A 24,283-nucleotide genomic window follows, 5' to 3' on the forward strand; every position below is an offset into this window, starting at 1 on the left:
TGAACCCAGGGCCTCATAAATGCAGAGCATGCTCTCTACCACAGAGCTACAACCCCCCACCATTTGCTCAATTTTGTGTTTGTGTATCCTCACAGGGCCTTTACCTTGGGAATGATAGCAATTTTTCACAAGTTGTCAAATCCTTGGCCATTTAACATCAATCTTGCATTCTCATTTACAAGTCATCTCTCTGAATTTCCTTCAGCTTTCTTGAGAGATTCTTAAAATTAAGCTCAAAAGATGTCATTTTTCTTTTATTTCACGAGGTGACTGAATCAAGATACATTCACAATTGAATATCAGGGCCTGTTTTAAAGGTAAAAGTAAGTAAAAAAAGTCAGCTTGATGCCGTTTTATTTTCTGCATTATGAAGCGTGCAAGGGTCTGGAGTCACATAGGTTTCGGTCATTTTAGGGTAAATACAAAAACCCTTGAATTTGTTCAGACAGTAAGGCTGTTATGCTACATAGGCACCTATTGCACATAAGTTGTAAAGCCAAAATTGATGCAAGATTTGAATAGAGGAGGAGGCCTGATAAACAAATTCTATTTAAAAGAGTACGTTATAAAGAAAATTGAAAGTGCCATAGTCTGTTAAGGGAAATTGTCCATAAAAAGAGGAAAGTATATGTGAGGTGTAAACCCCAATCTGCCATGGAATATAACCAGCAGGTGCACTAAACAGAAGTATATTTAAAACATAAACACATCTTTGGTGTCTGTAATTGTCCATGTGTGCCTTGACATGCCAGTTCAACTCAAAAAAGCCCACAGTTCTCAATAATTACACAGCGGACGACTGATAAAGTGCAAATGGCGTTGAGATCTAGTAAAAGCCTGATATCATTAAATTTCTCAGTGGTAGGTTAACATTTTTTTTTATTCTACACAACTTGAACAAAAATACACATTCATGAATCAGTTTGGTGTAAAAATGCAATCACATGCTTTAACTGAAGCGTTCATCCAAAACTGCAGGCTTACCTGTGCTCAGCTCCCACTGCTTGAACCCTTTCCATCTCCGCCCACATAAAAACCACAAAATCCATTGTTGAGGGATTAGAGGAAACTGTTTTGGGCTGTTTGTTCCATTTCCTCCTCAGCAGAGGTGAGGGACGGGGGGTAAAATCAGTTGGCAACCAGCCAGTTGCGATACAAACACCATGTAGTATGTGGGGTAACGATTGACCCCACGCTTGTCTAGTAATCTTGTTTAGTCAGACATTGTGAGTGAAATGCACACATACAGGATGAGATTTTACAATAAGCTGTTGTGCTTACTCTTTATCAATGCATTTGGATGAGAAGGAATGGAATATGAGAGGTGGAGAGTGGGATGGGAATGTGGAACACGAAGGTGAGGGATGCGAGAGAAGGCAGAGGGAGAATGTCACGGGTCACTATATCATGGTTTTAATTAAGAAAATGAAAGCTTTTAACTAAATGAATGCCTTTGTGTTTCTGTGTGTGAGCGCATGTGGACTCTCTGCTCCTCAGGGCAGAAGTCTCCTGCCTTTGATGACCCTTCCCTCTCTGACAAACACTGTGACTAAATATGATTTGGAATACAGTTAATATCAAGCGACAACATGTATTGCTTTCAATTACAGTAGCTCAGGGACAGATTTAATAGTTTTAATGCTGGTGCAACTTTTTGATATTTTGAACTGAACCAAAGCTTTGGTTTCAGTTGGTCGATGGCACATATATTTGTGTGTGTGTGTGTGCCTTGGTGGCCGTAACAGTGTGTTTGTCTGACCCAAAGCCGATCAAGGAGCAGCTCCCTGAGTGATTCAGTCATAAAACTACATTAGCTGGAGGAGGTGGTCTGCAGTCTGTCTCTCCTCATCTCTTTCCTCTGTCTGATTTTCCTCTCCGTCACACTCTTACCCCACAACAACCCCTCTAGCTTCAACCGGTGGCTCCCAACCATTAGTCACACGCATTCAGACTCATGCAGACCCACAAAAAAACCTTTGGCCCCAGCCAGCGTCTGGTCTTGGCTAACACACATGAAGGCAAGCATGGGTATACTGACACACATTCACAGGCAAGTTGCAATGCATAAACAGCCCTGCATACTAACACACATATTAGCCAAAGGAGTGCAGGGTCACAGACTGCAGTTCTGAATATTAATGTGTGGGGACAGATAAGCAGCCGTGGCAATCCCTTTAAGGGCATACTACTCTGTGGTTGGTGCTTGTGGTTCATTTATGCCCAATTTTACCCCCCTACTTTATGTAAATGTTTAGTTTGAAACTGAACCAATGTGCACCGAGTTATTTGAAAGCTTCAATCAGTCTGAGAGTGTTTGTGTTTTTCCTCATTTTGTTTAGTGATATTCAAAATAGAAACCTCTTCTCGGAATTCCCTGTTTACCATGTGTTGCCAGTGCGATCCATAAAGAGGGGGTCTAGATACTAACAATCTCTTTAGAGATTGCTTCACCTGTCCAGAAGGAGGCTGTATCTCAGCTCAGAGACCTCTCCATATGTCTTACTCCAGGTGGACTTCATTTAGTCTAAACAGTGACTGACCCATGCCAGCATGGCTCTGACCTCCTAAATGACATTGATAAATATGCTCACCACCCAAAAAGTCACGGGTGGCTTTCTAAAAAAAAAAGCTCTGAGCTCAGATAGCTGCTGTGGCTGTCACCGATGAAGACATCTATTGTGTATACAAAGCGATGTTTGGTCATTCAAAAGTAATTTACCGCATAAGATGCGACACGCACAGCTTGAAATTAATCAGACTCTCTAAGAGATGGCGCCGCTTGCCTCTTAAGTTCCTTCTGACTTTTCTTAAAAATTGTTGCCTCACCTCTGACCCCTGCCCTCCTCCTCCTTCCACTCCTTTGCCCCCTTCATCTACCAAATCCTTTAATCCGGGCTCCTCTGTGACCCCTCCCATTATCCTGACGTCGGGGTACACGTCTGCTCCCTCGCCCCGTGAAATCAGCCAGTCAGCATTGCTAGTCATGGCGCTCTCCTCATAGGAGGAAAAAAAAAAAAACGAGGAAGCGAGAAAAGGAGCTTATGGAGGCAGCACAATTAATCAAAAAAGATTAGAACACTGGCTGAGCTGGAGTGGCTGTAGTTTATAGTTTTTTTGTGTGTGTTCTTTTTCAAGTGATTGTACTGAAGTTTTTGTGTGTTTTTAGTATTTTTTAAAAGCCCGCAGAAGGCTACATTGACAAGAACCATAGATTAACATAGAGAGAATGTTTAAACAAGGTTGTGCAGTAGAGGAATGTTTCTTAAACGTTTGGAGAACTAAAAACTCCAATGGTCTCTTGGAGTTGTATTGTGCTTAATGTTTCGAGAACCAAACTGAATCATTGTGATGCAAATTTTAGACGAGCCAAAAAAAAAAGCCAAAACATGGAAAATGTTTATGAAAAAAATTCATGGAACATTCTGAGAAAACAGAATTTGTTAGATGCAATTGGATAACTGACAGGCGGGTTAAGGAAAGACACAAGAAGAGTTCATACAGTCATACATGATGATTGGATAGAAAACACATTTGGGTTTGCATTCCAGATTGTCCAATTTAGAAATATTTATTGAATGGAGTTTACTTGTAGTATTCCTTTCAGTATAATGGAAAAATGAATAATGAATAAACAAACAAACAAAACAATAAAACAAGCAAGCAATCTACAATTGTAGCTTCATTAGCCTAAATATTGCACAATTTGGCTGTGAATGGTGCAGAGTAGGTAACCTCGCCTTTAAAACCTGGCTTGTTTTAAATAGATTACAATGATTGTAATGAGATAGATTGTAATACAATCTATCTCAGTTTCAGCTCTGGAACTCGTGCATAAATCATCAGGGTTTCAATAAATGTTTCATCTGACCCCCATTGCTGCTTAATCCCACAAAATCAGTCCATGAATCAACAAGGTCAACCTAGAAGTCTGATGTTCATCAGGTGTGTGGGCCGCATGTTTCTGAAGAAAAATCAGCCTCCACATGCACCTGCCGCCCGTGACATCATCCGTTCACCTGTATGTAGTCCCAGTGCAGCCCTGTCGGAGGGCGGGGCGCGAGTCGCTTGGCTTCCACTCAGCGCTCGAGCCTCTCAAACGGCACATCCTCCGCTCCAAGACTGTCACAGTGCTCCGTATCACTGTGATCCCGTTCAAGCGCTCAAGCTCCAGCAAGACAGTGCGCGCTCGGGACCTGGACGTTATTTTCTTGTTTGAATTTAAACCAATATATAATATATTTTTTAAACGAAGACCAGCGGAGGTTTGATTCTCGCAGCGGGACAGGCTCTCTAGGCGACATCAAGGCTCAGACCGGGTGCAGAGCGAGGCTGCACGGCTTATTATAGCCCGGGACACTGAACATTATTTCTGCACGAGAGGACGGTACTTTGGATTACTTTAGCGCGCAGTTTGTGACTAGTATACACCAGAAATATAACTAAAACAATCGTCCACTGTTTATCAGCGTGACACGTTTATTTAGTGACAAATACCTCCCCCCCACCACCACCATATTTGCGCTGAGCGGATGCACACACTTCTGTGCGCTTTGTGCAGATGGCAGCTCCGGGAATTCAGTAACCTGTAGCAGAACAAAACAGGGCGCTCTTTTTCATCAAGAAATAATATCTGTTTTTTTAATCACTGGATTGGACCGAGTCCTGAGCAATTGTTAAACTCACAAACCTGTGAACGGACCAGGGTCAGGATGCATCGCAGCTGAAACCACGAGTAAGGGACTTTTGGCGTTGAAATCAGACCAACTGTGAGTGCAGGACGGGAGCTGAAACAGGATGACTCTCGGTGGTGTGATGCTGGTTTTTCTCCAGGTGTGCTGCCTGCTCTCCGCACTCTCCTGGGCAGCGACTTTGAGCAGTCTTGGCGGTGAGTACAAACAGTAAGGTGGGGGGGAATAAAATGTCAGCGAGGCAGGCTTGGTTACGAATTTGTGACAATCAAATTCAGACAGAATCAGACTTGATCTCCATGAACGTTTATGTCGTTTTTTTCTTTTTTTTTTTTCCCCCTGGGGACTTAGTTGACATTCGTAGCCTGTACTGTGAATTTGTCAATGTTTTCCGTGCCAAGGCGCATGGCACATTTGGTGATAACAAGTAGGGCATCAAAACAGTCGCGCATGGTATGATAATGGAGCAACACTTGCAACTCCGAGTTTGCATGTTCTTTCAAATCATTAATCACTTGCTGAACTGAAAGCGTTCTCCCATAATATTGCACGGTGAGTTTTGACAAATTTGAGCTCCGCTTCACCCCACTTTAGCCTGCATATGTGTTATTGGAGCCAACCACTGCCCCGGAGTCCGGTTTTTACGCACTCAATGCGCAGAAGCAATCGTCTGCCTCTAGTCTTTATTGCTGCTTTTATAAATGATGTTGGCAAAGCAAACAGGTGCCAGACGTGTTGTGCTCAACCCAACAACAAGTACACAGTCTGCACAGAAACACCGGAGTGTGGTGGTAGACCGAGACATGTATTACTATTATTATCATTATATATATATTTTTAGCTTTGAATGGGCATTTCAGTCAAATATATATTTCACTGGAAGGACAGATGCATGTAGGAAATGTGTCTTTACATTTGGCCTGTTCAAGACAAGGCAAAGGTCAGGATCAGCGGCTCTGTAAGCTGGTAGGGATTCAGCATCTTTTTTTTTAGTCTAATAGGGGAAGGCAGAGCACTGAACTAATTTCCCTGTAAAGTAACAGTGCCCATCATCTTTCAAGTAACATGCCAAAGTGATAATGGCTGAAAAAGAACCAGACAGATGTTTTATGGCTACACGTCGGAGTGAACAGAAGAGGAGCTCAGTCCTCTAACAAGCTCCCTCTTTGTGCAGCTGACCCTCATGGTCACACACATGCCAGCTTTCCTGCTCTCTAAGAGGCAACTGACAGTTATAATGGAAAAAAAAAAAAAAAGAGCACACATCTAGCACAACAAAATAAAAAGTCACACAGCTATTTGTGGAGATTATATTTTACTCTGTGGATGCTTAAATCTCTTTGTTTCAGTCGGATTCTTTGCAGGCAATTGCCACCCGTCTATTGTTTTTTTATTTACACCCTGATTCAGCGAGAAGGAAAAGATTTAGAGGTTGCGTCATTCTGTCCATTGATCATTAGTCTCCACTCGGGTCACCTGATGGTATTAATGGGCTTTGCCCTGCTTCTGGGAGTAACAGCAGAGCTTGTTGTGCGTTAACCCTTTGTCTTTCCCATGTGTGATCAACCTCCAGGCTCTTACTCTGGACCATTGCTTACTGTTGATTCGGGCTCATTTGCTGAATGAATGCAGTGTCCGTAAATTAGCCCCCTGGCTCTGTTTTATTACGCAACTGTGGTCTGTGTTATGCTGGACTCACAACAAATACAGTTTTGTGTGAGTGCCAAGACACAGCAACGAGAGCGAGGCACAGAGTGTGAAACCTTCTGATACGTTGCTGTCCTCAGTCGGTTTTCACAGAAATTCAATAACAGGCAAAGAAATGCACGAGTGGCTTGTGTTTTATGAAGCAATGCAATTTTTCGAAAGGCTGTATGCTCGGTGCACAGATATATACTTTGATTATAGTCAAAAAAGCGTTTCACTTGCAGAGTTAAGGTTGTGACCACCCTCATAAGGGGTGCATGCTCTCCTGTGTTTGCTTAAGTGTTATGATGACAAAAGAAAGCCTCTTAAGTAAGACAGGGAAGTTCTAATACACAAATGGTCATGTGATGTGTGTGCATGTGTGTGTGGGTGTGTGTTAAGCTTCTTAGAGTAACTTCCAAGAAACATTTTGCCATCGGATGCTGTGCAGCAAAAAGGCAACATGCTAACTGACTTTCACACTCTCCAGAATACAGATCATTATGGTGACTTTTCAACTGATGCCACAAGATGCTGCGCTTTAAATTTGTTTCGCATGCTCTCCATGTCTGTCTTGCATCATAAAGATGTTTCACTGCAGTTATGACACATATGTTATTGTGCCTCTGAGATGTGTTCATGGGGCCACTAATTAGACTGATGTGGAAATGCTCCAGTTCTCTGCTTAAGTGTCTGGACAGAAGTCATAAAACATTTAGCCTTGAAATTACACACAGAATAATTAATATACTCTGAGGTTGTTGGTGTTGAATTAGAATAAGTCACAAACAAGCCTGTCCAGATTAAAATATTCATTAAGTACTCGTATGGGGCCAGCGGTGAAACTAAACAAATCTCCACCAACTCTTTGCCGTTCTTGCCAGGATCAGAGTTTCCTCTCTACCAGCTCCACCTAGTTTCACTGATTTAGCACCAGCTTTAATGCCTCTCACATGAAACCTGTTAGGGAGTCGCCACAAGTGGGGTGGGGTCTGTCGCCCACCCGTGCAGTTTGGATCAGGGTCTATTAACGACACAGGAGAGAAGAGCTATTACTTTTAGCTTGGATAGCCAAAAACTTTGCGGGTACACAGGCATTATGTCGCTCTCAAGGCCACCCAGTGTCCACTTATCGAACCACCTGCATGGTCCACCAAAACTATACTTTATCTTTGTTTGTAGTCAACAGCAGCTTAACACAATCTCCATTCAAACATTTCTCATGCCAGTAGCCTTTAGTAATCAAAGATTTATTACTCTCTTGTGGCATTTTGTTTTCCTGCCAACATTTACACTTGGCTAGCGATGGCCTCTTTGTGGGACTACAGTTTGAGCCATCATTTCATTGCATGCTGCTGTGTGTGTTGTGGGAAGGTACGGGGGTGGCTGTAATTAAAACAGGTCCGGTGTGAGCTTCCTGCAAATTTTACATGCAAGATGAAACTCCTACTTCACGTTAAGTGATAGTGAAAAGGAAACAAGGAAGCATCCAGCTCTTACTCTCACCGGTGTGTGTGTGTGTGTGTGTGAAAAGCGGAGCTGTAGCCAAGTCTTTGAGGTCATCAAGTTGAAAAGGATTCTGCAGCTCAGCTGCATGTCCCCCTCTTTTGGCTGCATCTCTGTGAAGACTCTAAAACTTTGTCTGTGTCTCGTGATGAATATAGTCGTCGGATTTCTACTAAAACAGCTGTTTCGTACAAAAAAGTAGTTCCATACAGTGTTTTGATCGCTGTAATGATGATCGGTCTTATGTATTCTTCTCTGTAGTTGGAATATTGGCTGGGGATAACAGTATGTATTTCAAATTATACACATTTAAGTTGAAAAATGTAATATTTCTGTGATTATTATATTATGTGACAGATATGCAGCCTTTGTCCGTTTTGGGTGTTACATGACATTCAGGCATCTAAGCTGTTTGTAAAATGATTACAAAATCTGTTGTTTTGAGGGACGGCTCATAATTCTTGTTAGTGCGGTTGTTGCTTTTCAGAAAAGATCTGGGGATTAGGCCAGGAAGAGTGTAACCACAGGCTTTACCTTTGAGAGTTCATGTGAACTGTAGCAGATATTGTGTTTGGGTTAAGGCTGCATTGTTGTCCAACCCCCTGGAGAATACAATGTGGTCATACAAAGACTAAAGAGCTGCTTCCTCTTTGTCGTCCTTGCATCCCATTGTGTCTTTCTGTCATTCCTTTGCAGCTCATTGGCCCTCTTCTTCCTCGAAGTGTAGCTGACAGGGTGTGGTGGAGCTGAGTGGTGCCATGGGAATGGGGAGATGGCTTTTAGCACTTTTTTTTTTAGCTTTGTCTCATAAGCCCTCGTGCTGACCATAGCTTGAGTGCATAACAGCAAGCGGCTGCGTTTTAAAATCCGCCTTCAAATACATATCGCTCTCTTCCATCATCAGAAATGCTTCAGGTAGTTTTCTGATGCGCATTCTTTTTTTTGTATCGACTTTGTCATGAAACCGATTAAATTAATTTCCATTTGATTTTATTGGGTCCAAAAAAATTGTTGAGTTGGTAATGGTTTGACAAACTGTATATATGTATATGTCTTTGTATGAATGCGTTTGTGCTCATTCAAAGATGGTGTAATGAAGTGCAATTTTTTTTGTTTCCCTGGCATTAAAGGGAAAGTGAATGGCAAAAAAAATCAGTATCAACTATCGGTCATCTGCCAAATTGTTATCTTCAACATTAGTATTGGATATTTGCTGCATCCTTCATAGAAATTATGAAGGAAGTTTTAAAGTGGAAACCTCTGAGTGAAACATTCATCCAGAAAAAGAGAAGGCTCAATGGATTTGAGATCAAAATGAGTTGAATGTGAGGGAGAGGAATAGAGGCAGTGGATGAAAAGAAGGATCAGAGGAGTAAATTCTCAGCTGTCACGGGCCACCTACTGGAAATCCTTCCTCACTCCTCCTTACGTTCGTCAGCAAAGTTCATTAGCTTCCCATACGCTTTGACTCATAATGCTCTCTCTATGAAGCCCAGACATTTCCTCTGATCTGGAGAATTATATTAGCAGTGCACACGCATATAGTTGTTCATGTGCACCCTTGTGTTGTTTGTCAATGGTCAGCCCACACAGGCACCTCTGTGACTGGAGTCTGTCAGAGTGCAAGTCAAACCGAGTCAGATGTCAAAGGCCACACATACTCTTTCTGTCTCTTTTTCACACACAGGCACATGGACGGAGCAGATTTACTTTGATGGACTTTTAAGAGGATTTCATGAATGGGATTCCTCTGCTTTAATTTTGAATCATTTCTTCAGATATGGCAGAATTCACTTCATCTGACCTCAGTGAACTGTTTAAAATGCAAGGTACTTGTAGGTCAGCGACTCTTGGAGGCGGCTATTGTAGGTTGGGTTGATGGAATTCAGCTCCATATTTCATACATTCATTCATGCCGCCCGCCTGGTTCTCACTCCTTCGTTCATAAAAATCCTACGAGGTGCGCTGTTTCTTGATGTGAAAAATGCCTCTCTAAAGCCTCTGGAGTTAAAAGTTTTGAACAGTTTAGCAATGGGTGCATTCATGTGTATTACCTGCAGAGCGTTTATAGAAGTGGCGAGCAGCTCAAGCATGTATCATCACCTCATTGGGATTCACACCTGCTTCCCCTCCTCATCCCCTGCTTCTCCAGTCCTCTGTTGCGTGAAAATCCCATCTGATAGAAGGCAAGCTGAAACTGCATATAAGGCCTAGAGACTACTTTTCAGCATTTTGATGAAGAGAGTATATTTAAGCTGGATGTACTAAGTTGTATTAATTTCCAAATTAAAGTTTTTTTTTTTTTCATTTTAACCAGTTCTTGCAGATCATGCTGTTTTCTCTTTGCTAACTACTGCTTTTGACCTTCGTTAATCATAAATATGAACATTGATCTTATGGGTCAACAACTCAAGGAGCAGTGAAAGAGAAAAAGATTGGACATCAAAGTGACTAGTTATTGATGACTTGAGGCATGGTGGGAAAAAAAAGGCGTAAAAATGATGGAAAATAAAAGTAGAGGGGGTGAAATTAACAAAAAAAGTAGACAAATTGGAGCTTTTAAAACACATCAGAAAAGCTTTTAGAAAAGGGAAAACACAAACTAATAGATATTGATGAAATTAAACAGAGACAGAAAGAGTAATTGATCTGTCTCACTCAGGACAAAATCAACCTGACACACGCAGGGTGAGAGGTCACACAGAGTCACCTTGTTCAAGCTTAGACACTGCATCCACTTAACCTCTCAGCCTCTTTCAGATCACACACACACACACACACACACACACATGCTCAACTGTAGTCACAATAGGATGACCCTCAGAGAGTTGGAGGCTGTTTACTCAGACAGATTACAGGTCTGGAATAAAAAAAAGTCATCAGGCAATTGACCTGTCAATATTTCTGTCTGGCTGTTAGTCTCTGTGCTACGGGGGGTGTGTGTTTTTCAAAGGTCAGGGAGTACATCCCTTAATGAAAAGTCCTGGATTTTTGAAGGCACACTCCATATATTTATCTCACCACTATCTTCATGTGATCTTTCCTTGCTGAGATCACATGTTGGCATGAAACTTTTAATGACTCTTTTGCATGTGCAACTGTGTTGAATTCAGTCAGTAACTGGAATGAGATGAGGCTGCAGTGTGATTTGTTTATGCTGAAGGTGAATGCATGTTGTTGATGTGAGTTGCTCTTTGTGCAGAACCTGTGTCAGCAGTTAGACAGCTGGAGGAATGTCGAAGGGGGAGGAAGGAAACACATTCACACACACACACACACACACACACACACACACACACACAAACAATCACAAATACAGTGAGATCTCAACTCTCGTGAGCAGAATACTCCACTTCCTTGAGCCTATTCCTGTCAGACACACACACAAACGAGAAAACGCTCCGTCAACACCATGCATTTTCAAAAAGATTTTCTGCCATTGATTCCTATTCTTCAGGTGTGACTCTGCCTGTAAGAAATCAAATTTAACGCTTGATGAACAGCTCGTTGTTGTCCCAGTGTTTGTGTTGATGAGGTGGACACGTATTAACCTCCTCACATCAGCACTGCAGCGAGCTTTTAATTTTTTTTTTATCTTTCCAGATTTGGGTCTGTTGGCATTTGTTGTCACTCTGTGACAGTGTCAAGCTGGGAACACAGTGAACAGACTGCTGAGTTTGAGTGCAGAGAAAACGTCTTGTTAAATCCAGTTTCACTGCCTCCTCACTGCACTGACACTGAGCTATCAGAATAAAGGCATTTTAGCAGCGATGGTACTCAGCAACGTGAGCAGGCCATCCCTCAGCATCATATCATGTATCATGAGTAATTTGTGATAAAGCTGAAGAAAACCTTTTTGATGATACCTTTAACTTGCAGTCAAAAATGGAGAACAAACTTGTCGACATACGTATACTTTGTTGCAAACTCCTTTTTTTTTTAAACAATTAAAAACGTCCTAAATTTGACATGAATTTTTAGCGGGGACATAGTCACACTGAGTCCAACTTAGGGAAATGTTTACTGAGTTCTCCTACAAGCTTCTAATGTTGACAGTAAATACAACATTTAGGATGTTGAGGAAAAGCTCAGTAATCTGCTGTTTCTGAACAGCGGACACCTTGCAAATCCACTTGCAAACACACCACGATTGCAGCTCCACTCCTGTTCTCTATATGGATCTAACTCAAATGTGAGACATTAAGGCTCAAGAAAAACTGGTCCCTTTTCAAGGTTAGATTACTGTACCAGCATCTGGTCTTGTCTCAGGTGTTCAGAGATCAAATTTCTGTTTGTGTTCTGTGCGTTCTTCCCTGGGAAAACTCATCACTAAACCACAATATTAGCTGATGTGAGTCTTGATTTAATGTTTAATCCCACTGCTGACTTTCAAAGGGCCATTATTCCACAAGGTTTAAGACATTTCTGGGCTTGAATGCCCCCCCCCCCAAAAAAAAGCATAATCAAATCATGACACAGCAGAACTCGGATCAGCTTATTTTGAAACAAAGTAAAACCGTACAAAGGGCAAAGACATTGGAAGGAACTTGAAGGGCAAAGTAAAAGATAATATCTGTCCCATATTGTTTATAGCACAGTTTGACATCGTTTAAAGTGCAAATTGTAAACATAGTATGCGGGGCAGAATCTTTAAGGACATCATTAGCCGGGTGCTAAAAGCATAAATATATGGGACGCATATTATTATGAAGGCTCTGGAATGAGAACTGAACTGTCAGGTTAAACTGGCCTTCATTTGTCAACATGAGACACTAGGCTTAACCGGATAGGCTACTAACCATAAATATAGTCAGAAAAGAAAGCGTGTGTGTGTGCCCATACACACAAACACACCCACACCACAGGGTGTAAGGTTTGCTTTGCAGAGTAAGTCACCCCTCCTGCCATGATCAAGGTAACACACCTGGTCATAAAGTCAGAGCAACGAGTCATCCGGCGCAGACTCTCGTCTTCAAAGAGAAGCCGAGGAATGAATCTTTTGAATAAAAAGAATAAACCGATGAGGCATGTGTGTGTGTGTGTTTGCGTGTGCGTAACGAACCAAGATATCTATTTCCTCTCTGTGAGTTGTGCCTGGTCTCCCTTTGGCAGCCGAGTAAATCAAAGCACCTCTCTGCACCCCTTCTCCCACACTCCTTTTGTGTGTGTGTGTGTGTGTGTGTGTGTGTGTGTGTCTTTTGGCAGTTGCAGTTGGCACACAACTATGAGGCCCATTTCATACATACACGCACACACACACACTTGCACACAAAAAGACAGCTTGACAGTGAGGGCTACCCTGCTGCGCCTACTTTGTGTTTATTGATTGATCGTGTCTTCTTCCGCAGAGAGTTTCTTTGCTATTATTTTATGTGTGTGTGTGTATACATTGGTCAATATTGAAAGTGCATACTGTGTTGCTGTCTCTTATCTCTGTTGCTTCCACGACTTGTTGATCTATGGTTCTCCTGTTTTGTTTTTGCAATTCTCTTTTGGCATATTGACCTTCTGTGTCCTTTTCCCTCCTACTTTGGTGGGTATATGTGTGTGTTTGTGTATAAGGCTGTGTCTATGTGTGTGTCTGCTGTTAAGGAAGGAGAGCAACATTGGGAACCTTAATGGCAGGAAGCTAGCTCAGGCAAACACAAAGGAAAAACTGTCAGCAGTCTCCCTCTCACGCGCGCACACACACTCGCACCCAAACCTATGTGTGTGTAATTGAGGACATTTACACAAAGATGCACATATACAGATGTGTAAATAAATATAGTGTTTTCCTTTTACCATTTACCATAACTCAGATTTTAAGAATTGCATAACCTGCGTTGGCTACAAGTTTGGGAAGTTGTGTGTGTGTGCGTGGATAAACTGCTCATTAAATTCCCCCATCTCTCCTTCCCTTATGCCTCCCCTGGTCTCCCTCCTCAGATCCTCTTATTGTGGTTTCTTTTAATTGGAGTCTGAGGTGGTAATTACAGGGCGGGAGGGAGTCTGGGAGAGGAGGACGTGGAGGAGGAGGAAAGACGGAGCATGGTGAGCCCAGTCTCACCAGAACATGAGCGTTCGTTAATTTTGTCAACATCTCAAAATGTAACAGTGTGACAGTCCATGGCTGGGAACAGTGAAATGGCAACATATTACGAGAGTGTTGGTTTTGGTTGGGCAGGGCGCTCGTGACAAAGACTGTGACCCATGAGTAGTAAAAATACGCCATCCCTAACCATGCATAATAACTCCAACCCTAACTATGTCTTTTTAACCCTCAACCCCGACTATTCGTGACTGAAAGCAAAGTATAAATAATGTTGTGTAGGGTGGATCTGGGTCAGGCCCACTTCCAGTTTCTCCTTCCAAGAGTTTTTGACCGAGTCAGTGGTCTCAATTGTGAACATCACTGTGTAGCAAGATGTTAGATGTCTTTGTGGTGGCAGACGTAGCGAGATTACAAGCATCAGTGTCATCACACGGCAAAACCTGAGCTGTGCTTCTGTTGAGAAATGCATCTTTTATTGTGAAACTGTGACATCTTGTGCTGTGGACCAACACAGCCTTCCATGTTCTGTGGGTCTGGATGTGCCCTCAGATGCCCTGCTTCCTCTCTTTTGCACCACAAAGTAGAACAAAAACATTTGGTGATGCTACTTTCAGCCACTATGTCCCAAGCTGTTGAAACAAACTGTGAGAAGATCTGAGACAAGCTGACAACACTGAGTCTTCTGAGGTAAAAATGAACTAATACATCTATTCTGAATGGTTTGGTTGTCCAAATAGTCTGTTCCCAATACTTTTAAATGAATGAGGCCCCGCTAGAAAGCTGCATCTTTTTTGTAGTTCAAGAAATGATGTTGCATTTGAATAGTTTTACATTATTTATTTAGAATATGTAATCTGACGTTCTTATGAATTTCACTGGCTAGCTCACATACAGATTCACACAGAGGAAACCCATAATGAGCTTCTCTCTCAGGCCTGTGTGCTTTAAAAAAGACTTGCGTTCCTTATTTTGTCTATCTTCAGCGTTTCCTCAGCGTGTCCTGGAGCTTTGGACCTCACCGTCTAAATTTCCCACTTCAGCATTCACAAGAAACTTTCATTATTACGGCGCATGAAGGTCGCTGCGTGCACATATGTGAGTTCTGGGTACAGAAATGCTGAGGACCTCAGCATTTTTCCTATCTGCTGGGAGTAACCTGTATTAAATGAGATACAGTAACAGCCCCTCCTCTCCTGCTGTCTGGGACACACGCACACACTCACACGGAACATTGTTGAAAGCCAGTCGTGCTGTAAGGATACATTAATGCTGATCCACATTATCATAATTGAGGTGTCTGCTGAGCCTGTTTGTGTATTTTGTGTGTGTGTGTGACTCCTGCACCCATGGGGAATACAGAAATGGCGAGATGGGGTGTTTAGTGCCAGACAGACACCATACTTTCATCTTTTAGCTTAACATCACAATAGAAGACAGGCTCCCCTAAAATACGTGTTTGTGTGTGCGTGTGTAACATCACAGACGCGGAAAGCCTCCTAAAAGCATTATCACACAGATCTAGAACGCATATTGACATTACAAAGCAGCCACTGCACAGATGTAGATGGTGGCATTTCAGTAAGAACACATGAAGGGAGCTGTTGTTTTGAATGGAAGAAAGGTCACAGAAATGACAAAAAACACAGTACTTGCTTGGTTCTTAGACTGAAAAAATACCATATATTTTTCACATCCAAAGTTTTCACAACTCTTCTGTGAAACTGCTTGACACTGATTTAAAGCTATAATTAAAGGTTTCCAATGACATCACACCTCAGAGTGCACACTCAGATAGCATGATGACATCATAGCGGCCTCTGTCTTGGGCTATCTCATCAACTTAAGTGCTTTTATATAATGGCTCCCTTGTCCATGGCACAGAATGAAAATGAGGTCCCCACGGTTCTGATTTGATTAATGCAATGATGCCTGATATGTTGCAAAGGCAGAGGAGAGCAGTACATGCACAGGAAAAAGGCACAAAAGCCATCCAGTTTACCGGCATAACATTTAATCTTTTAACATGGAGGGGAATATATATCATGGAAAGTAAGTGAACATTTGGGGGTTCTTTGTGTAAATAAACCATTTGAAAATTGCATTGTTCATAGAAAATGCAAATGCAAATGGAAAAATGTAGCTTGTTTAGTTTGAACAAGTGAATTAAATTAAAAAATGCCCAGAATGCATCCTAATCTGATGCCAAAACCACCTCAGTTTACTCTTTTTAATGCAAAGAAACACTGTCTCTATACAGAGCTTCTTCTGGATGTTTGAGCCCTTCACCCTGTATTTCATTTGATCTGAGCTTTGCCACAGAGAAAACTAGGTTGATAAATCGGAAATATTGTCTCCTAGCTTTTTTTTTTTACATCACAACAATGTGGTATAATGTCTGAATTTCCTTTGATGTCACATCGAGCTGCCGCTAGTTTAATTTATGAAGAAAATCTTGAAATGCTTTAAGTCTTGCAAGAGTTGGCGACTTGTGTCCTACTTGCACAAAATGATCCAGTGTTTTATGGCAGAGAACCTGGGCCAACTTGATTGACTGATCTAAAATAAAATGGCTATTCTCAAAAGAAAATGGTTCAGTTGGTCAGTAGTCAAAGTCTAACCTGCTTTTGATTTATGCAATATATATTTGCCAATCCACACCCACACCCATCGGTTATACTTTTAACTTGCAGCGTACTCTTTTCTAACCTTGCCTCCTGAAAATTTTGTTTTAAAGTGCTCATAGTATAAAAATGTAGTCTTCACCGTCATACGCAAGTGCTTCTTGCTCAAGTTGAATTTAAGAAAAGAAATCCTTTGGAGATGTGAATTGAGAGCAGTCTTGTTGTGGAGCTTGTTTGTGCTTTGTAGCACTTTGAGATTCCGTATGAAATGAAAAGTGCTTTACAAATGTAATTGATTATTATTATTATTATTATTATTTGTGGGTTGTTATGCAGAGTGGTGCTATTGCACTAATAGGGAATTCAAATAAAACACCTGCATTAAAGACACTTAACGCTAACGTAGACTTATCAAACCCACACATGTGGAGGAAGTAAAACTGTGTGCGTGTGTTAAGACAAAGTAACGGGTGTTACAGCGGCTATTAGGGGGGAACTTTTGAACCTCATTAGAATTGCTTTGATAATGCGTTTTTACTCATCTTGCGTGTTTAAGTGTGTGTTGACTGCATTATGTAGCTGAGAGGTAGTAACTTAAGGAAGCACAGAGTTACCGTACTGTTCTTGATTGTCTCAGCCATGTGTGTCCTATTGTTGCGCAAACACACACACAAAACACGTAGAAAGGTTGGTGCTTGCAGGACATGTGGCGTGTGTTATGTTGAAAACAGTTTGTGTGGGAGAGAACAATGAGCTGGACAGGTTACACGCTTGTTAAAACCTGTCAGATGTCATGAGACTATTTTTATTTGCCTTACTTTTTTTTTTTTTTAAGTTAATGATTAACTTTTTGACACAGTTTACCCTCTGAGGCCAGGAAGCTGTTTTGTACCTATCTGTGTAAACAGTCCTCTCAGTACCTGATAATGAGCCACACAATGCAGTGTACTGTGCTGTATAGCAGCAAATTTCTAAAACATCCCATAACTTCTCACTGATTGGCATGTTTGCTTGGAAGTTAATGACTGATGCCAGTTAGGGAAGATCTGTCTTTGCATATAAAATAAAATAAATAAACCCTCTTGATTGAGAATCAGGGTACAATGGATAGTTCATCGTTAATCATTTGGTTGTAATAAAAAAAACTCACAAACTGTACAGCTGAAGGTGAAGAGGAGGGCATGCAAACTGCTCTGCTCATGCAGTTTTAAAGGCACAGTCTCCTTAATAAATGTCACAACACTGTTTATGGTTGAGGACTTGGACAGATGAGGCTAACATGTCAAAGGAAGGTCGACCCAAGATGTAGACGATAAATTTTACACTGAAGGTGTGAACTTAACAACATGTTTAACTGTTTTCAGGCTCAGCCCTTTGGAAACTATAAAGCCACTTTGTGTTTTAGCTTTGACAGTTTTATGAAATAGTCCTGTTGACAGTCTTGCATGTTGTTCAGGTTTATTTTGTACACACGGAGTGTCACATTGGACGTCATGGGTGTGTTTGGATCAGGCAGTCATGCTCATTTGCATTATGAATGTGCAGGGAGTTTGCATGTCACCATTGTACTTTGAACAGTGACTCCCTCAGAGATACTTGGAGGACAGAACTGAAAGAGAACAGGTGCTATAAATTAATATTATTGAGTAATTGTTTATAGTTTTAAAATGCAAAGCTTCAGTTTAGGTAACAAGGTAAACAAAAAAAAATCTTATGCAATTAAAGGAGATGAAAATGATTGAGCAACTCTTATTTAACTGTTAACTTCACTGTTGACTGTTTTCTTACAGGCCACACACACTGTAGTCACTGTTAATGGATTTTTCTCAGTTTTTGTGTGATTGCTTATCTGTTTGTATCTGTGTGTGTATGTGTGTGTGTGAGTGTGCGTGGGTGTGTGTGCATGGTGAGTCACCAGGCAAGACCGACCATTTTAAGCAGACATATTGGCCTCAAAGACATGAAGCACTGATAAAGATGTCAAATGACATGCACTGCTTATTTTATAAAAATTGGAATGTTGACAGGCAATCGTTAGCCAGACGCTTTATTTCAGACACACAGAACTGAAAGAAAGTTCTGACACGCATCCTTATAAGGACACTGTGGTAAATTCTGAGAGAGACCGCCTCAAAAACCGGTGCAGAAAATGAGTGATGAAGAAAGCTGCTGAAACGGACGTAGTCGAACAAAAGAAATCTTTATTTCTGTCGTCAGGTCCGCTTCATTTACAGAAAATGCATCTTCTGGGAGAGCCTGTTGTCAAATGGAAAAACTCTCTGCCCGGGGAGAGAAAGTCCCTTACTTTTAAAGAAGATTCAAGGCCACTGGTCCAGGCGTAAAGTCAAGAGATATGGTCTGACTGTAAGGATGTCTCATATCAAATCTACCTTATTTGGTAATGTTAAGGGTTTATTTTTCAGTGTATCTCAGTGTCTTGCACGGAGACGCGCGGAGGCGCGCACAACAATTATGTACTTGATGAAACTAACCAGCTGCGAACTCAAATGAACCTGACAGATTTCCTCATGTGCCTTGGGCCCCATTTTGCCTGTGGGTCCATACACCTCAACACAATGATGGTTATATTCATATTTGTGACACAGAGATCAGCTTTCCGGTTAAAGCGTTCATATAATTGACACTTCCTCCTGTTCTTAAAACTCATGTAGAAGCGGATCAGCAGGTTGACTTTCAGCTAAAAGCCATTAGATGGACAAAGCTTTCCTTGTTAGGTCAGCCACACATGCTCTCGCGCACACACACACACACACACACACACTTAAACACACAAGGATGTTAGTATTTGCCAGGAATGAGCTTAGGGTCATTAATCTTACTCTGCTTGGAGCAACCCGACCAAATTCAACCTTGCACATACATTGAATATTCATGTTTGTGCACAGATGCACGCACACACACACACACACACACACACACACACACGCACGCACACACACACATACACACACATACAAGAAATCTTTCTGTTAAAAACAAGATGGAGAGATTTATATGTCTAAGTGAAGCTTCAGTGTTTTGTATCTTTCTGAAGGGAGGTGTGACTTAAGCTACGCCCTCAAGCCGCATGCCTACATACAGGTGCAACCACATGTTTGCATACTTTCTTCTGCTGAAATGCGTGGATGAATACACCAAGACAAGGTGTTGGCGCTTTGCTGGAATACTGCCGTTTGTGTTGTTATGTTGTGTTGTATGTTATGAAATGTGTGTGTGTGTTTCACAGAAAAGCAATGTGAAAAAAAAATCTGACCTGGCAGAATATTGTTTGGGTGGCGAACAAGGATTTTCAGTTCGAAGCTCCTGCAGTGATGAATAGGATTTGACATCCTGTAGCGATTATGACGGCAGGGGGCTCAGAAGATTAACACGGTTCCTTCTTATTGCCGCTTTCGATTGACAGTTTAGTATTTTGTTGTTTTTAAAATGTATTAAGTCCCCTTACTGTTGATGTATTGCTATTGATGCGTTTATACATTATGTCAGTGGTACCTGATCAATGGTGAATTTAAATTCCGTAAAAAGCAGTGCTAGTTTTAACTAAGTCATGTACTGATGGCATTTTTAATCTGTAATATTACTCAAACCTGGATTTCCGTTATTGAAAGCAGGACTGATTGTGCTTTGTTTACCTCAGAAGTCAGATGTTGTAGCTTCACGCCGGAGGTGAAAAAATAGGTAAACCTGTGGGAGAACCAGGTTAGATACTGTATTTTAGCTAAGGTAAGCAATAACAGAAGAGAACAATGCATTTTCCAGTATTTTTGTGCTTACTAAACAATGTAGAACTGTTTTCATGAGTCTGGGCAGTTTGTGACACATACAGTAGTGCTGATAAGCGGAGTATAACTGCAGCTTTCACCACTCTTTTGGATATTGAGGTCAGTGCTGGCGAGAACTATGACTTTCCACATTAAAATTCTAACGTGTGGGTGTCTTCCAGTTGAAATTACCCTCTGAAAATCTTGACTTCAGCGTTCAAATTGAACGCAGCATGAATGTAGTTGAGGAATGCGAAAAGTATAAGTAGCAATGAGAATTCGAGTACAATTTGAGTATGAGTGATGGTAAGAGCGAGCTCCTGCAACAGAAAAACGTCAAACAGATGAGCAGAAGATGACAAGGAATGAATAACATTGTATTTTTATATTTAGCGGAATTTGGAATGAATCAATAGGATGAACCTGCGATTGTGTCTATGAAAAGAGAGATCAGAAGAGAGAGAGGAAGGGCAGAAAGTCCAGACGAGCTGTCATGTCCTGTAAACTGCTTGAGAGGCTCTACAGGAGGAGAGATGAAAAGAGGAGGTTTCTTCCTTCTCTTCTGTTTCTCCCTCCATCTCTCTTTCTCTATGTACAACCTGCTATGTCTCTCCCCTTGGGTTTAATCAGGCAGATAGTTGGTTGGGCCCAGTCTCGGGGGAGAACTATCCTCAGTGGACATTAATCTGTGTGACAGAGGCTGATTAGATGAGCGCAACCACCCCTGCTGGCTTCCACAGTGGATGGAGCCAGTCCTGACAGAGAGAAGTGGCTGAGGGGAAAGGGACTCTACAGGGAGGGCAGAAGAAGAAGAGATGGTGATTTATTTTTGTTTGCTCTGATTTAAGGAGGAATTAGAGATGTGGGAGAGATCGGCTGTCTTTATTTGGACGGTCAACATCAGTGGTGCAGTTGAAGCTGAAGATGTCCATGTCAATGTCATTACGCTGCTCTGTGTGTGTGTGTGTGTGTGTGTGTTTGCTCTCTACCCCGACACTGTGTTCACACATGAATGACTGATCTTTAGTGCGGATTATGTAACGGCACACCCAGTCTCCAGAGTTTTTGTTGTATAGTGTATCCTCGAGCAAAAAGAGGACGTGATCATTTTAGAACGTTGGCCCTGACTGCTCTTTCCTCTTCATGCTTTGCTCGGCTGCACTTTCAAGAGTTCTTTTCAGTCCTTTGGAGTTATGAGTGATAGTCTTGCAGCAGAAAGCAGGTAAAGAGAATGTTAATCACTTCTACTGTGACTCTGCTAAATCATGCCTCTTTGTATGAGCAAAATGTATTTTCATACATGAAGTTGTGACAATGCAACAGAACCTGGTATGGACAGTCTTCAGACATAAGTATGCATCTTTGTATCAAATCAATGGAGTGAGACCAGTTGGTGATGAAACTCTTGCCAAAGACAGTTAAAAGAATAGCAAAAACATCATTTACACCAACAAAAGCCTTTAAAAGGGGGAAAAAAAAGAGTCCTGTCCTGCCACTGAATATCTGTTAGTCGCTGGGCTGTTTGGAGGAAACACATACAGGATGTTGCCACTCTAAAAGCTGCATTCCAGGAAAAGACTCTGACGAATCCAATAGCCTTATAAAACTAATTTACGTTACAGCTGCAACACTACAACCAAAATCTGGTTGGTCTTCCTGTTTCTTTGCTTATCTTGTCTTGCTCTTTGGCATTGCAATAAGATGAATGATGTATGACATCTCTGTGCTGACCTCATTGTAGTGTTTTACAACAAATAGACACTCGCACGTATGCAAACAAGCACACACACACACACACACACACACCCACACCCACACCCATCGGTACAGTTGCAGGGCAGGTCCAACATGTTTGTGTGATTGGAAGGAAAGTGAGGAGGAGGCACCTGGGGATATGAGTTCTCCATAAAAGCCTGGAGGCACGAATCATGTGCGAATCTGTGTTTCCTTAGAACTTTGCTTTGGGAGCATTTATAGCATATGTTTTTTTTTTTTTCAATGGTTTATTATTTTCTGTTTATTTTGACTATTGTGCAGGCTTGGAATTGTAGAACACAGTACATAATCTGCAGCTCATTTGTCCTGCATAATTGTCTCCATAATAATATCTAATATAATAAATACAATGAATATCTTTAGATTTAGTTCTAGCTCCTGTTGTATGTGGACGTTGAAAACTTGCAGGCGTGTGTCCTTTTTACGTATGACTCCTTCAAACATAATCAGAGACTGAGGTTCATAAAAAAAAATGGAAGACACACACACACACATACACACACACACACACACGCACACATTTACATCCACAGACTTTGCGTGAACCCATCCAAGAGCCTTTCCTGCATTGCCCAAAACAGTGTGTGTCCCCATTGTATTGGAGATTGTGTCAGGAAGGAAAGCCCCGCCTCTTTATTTCCCCTTGTCGCCCAGAGTGTTGATGACATCACAGAGGACCCTAGAGCTGCAGGGCATCGTGGGAAATGACCTTTAGACCTATGCACATGTAGATGCACACAGGCTCGCACACAAAACGCATTCACATTGTGGATGTATGCAAAAGACAAAAAGGTTCAGTAATATTCTAGCCCCGACAGCAGTTTGTGGATACTTTGTGCATACGTGTTTGCATTTGAGAAAAAGGCAGTGCAAGTGGATAGATGGAGGGATGAAGGCAACCTTACGGACATGATTTACGACTGGACTTTCTGTCTTCAAGTATTTATTCTTCTGTGTGCCTTGAAATCAGCCTCAGAATTCTGTTAACTTTGAAGCTCATAGATGCAGTATTGGACTCGGTTGATGTGCGTGTGTCATCTAAACACGAGGCTTGACAGTAAGCTCGGTATAAAAACTTGAGGTAAGAGAAACAAGTCAACCGTGAGCATAAAAAACAAACAAACACCCCCACAAAAAGTTCCAATAGAGTCTTGGTTGCCTGGTCAGTCCAGGAAATAGGCCAACTCATGGCCTCACACAATGCATCTTTTTGGTTTTTGTGTTTTACAGCTCCTGTTTGGCAGATTTTAAAAATGGAGCCAAGCTCATTATTTTTCCTGCGTTCAACAGACATGATACGATGATTCCGTCCTTGTTTTAGATTGATAAGCAGTGACTGATTCACATGTATTTATTCTATCGATCTTCTCTTATTTTGCTCTACCTTTATTGGTAGTTACATTCCACTTAGTATGATTTATTATATATTATACATGAGTATATAACTTTATCCATGATGCACTCTCTATTGCGTGACTGCTTGTTTTTACAGAGCATTAAATACATTTTCTGCATGTTTCAAATAGATATCTACACAGAGAATACACAGAGGCTGAAATAGGCTGAGACATGCTCATAAAAGGTTTCCCTCAAAAGGGAGAAAGATGTAAACCTCTGAACATGCTCTGAGAGTTGGGGAGGGACAGAGCTTCTAGTACAGTGTTCAGATACAGCTCCAGATCCTTATGATCCTTATGATTGTGTGATTGTGTATGAGTGCAATGTATATGTAACTTCCTGTGTCTTCCTCACTGCCTCTCAACAACTGATATGTTCTAAATGTCAAACTTGGCGTTATCTGGGGCCAGCAGGTAAATATAGGTTCTTCACTGTCATACCAGTATCTCACAGCAGAAGAAGATAAGGCAGAAGCATCCTAAATAGCACTAGAGACTAACAGCTATGTGCCTCTGGTAATTTCCAGCACACACTGTCAGATTCTTGTCTTGAACTTACAAACATTTATCCATGAGTAAAAACAGAGCATTGCGCACAGGCAGTCAGGGAGGACACTCTCGATCTAGCCATACATGGAGTGGAGAGTATTGATTTTTTTTCTTTTTTTTTTCTTGAAGAATAAATTACTAAAAAAGAATAAGGCACTGCCGTAGGAAATTCCCCCTTCACCTTCTGGAGGGGCTTTAGGGATCATTGTTTCCTGTATCAGGCTGAAGGCAAGTTCAAGTTGCC

At 41.5% G+C, this 24,283-nt stretch overlaps 2 protein-coding genes across 2 annotated transcripts in view; one reads left to right on the forward strand and one right to left on the reverse strand.

Moving 5' to 3' along the window:
• The window catches only part of m1ap (meiosis 1 associated protein), an 89,006-nt gene extending 86,021 nt beyond the window's left edge, over window positions 1–2,985 (reverse strand). Inside the window, exon 1 of the mRNA XM_075450880.1 lies at window positions 2,827–2,985. Within this exon, the coding sequence (XP_075306995.1) occupies window positions 2,827–2,985 (159 nt within the window). The remainder of the gene's footprint in view (window positions 1–2,826) is intronic.
• Window positions 2,986–4,089: 1,104 nt separating this feature from the next.
• The window catches only part of sema4f (sema domain, immunoglobulin domain (Ig), transmembrane domain (TM) and short cytoplasmic domain, (semaphorin) 4F), a 49,944-nt gene continuing 29,750 nt past the window's right edge, over window positions 4,090–24,283 (forward strand). Inside the window, exon 1 of the mRNA XM_075450962.1 lies at window positions 4,090–4,885. Coding sequence (XP_075307077.1) covers window positions 4,795–4,885 — 91 coding nt within the window. The 5' untranslated portion in view covers window positions 4,090–4,794. The remainder of the gene's footprint in view (window positions 4,886–24,283) is intronic.

Source organism: Odontesthes bonariensis, chromosome 19 (assembly GCF_027942865.1).
Source record: "Odontesthes bonariensis isolate fOdoBon6 chromosome 19, fOdoBon6.hap1, whole genome shotgun sequence".
Classification (NCBI taxonomy): Eukaryota; Metazoa; Chordata; class Actinopteri; order Atheriniformes; family Atherinopsidae; genus Odontesthes; species Odontesthes bonariensis.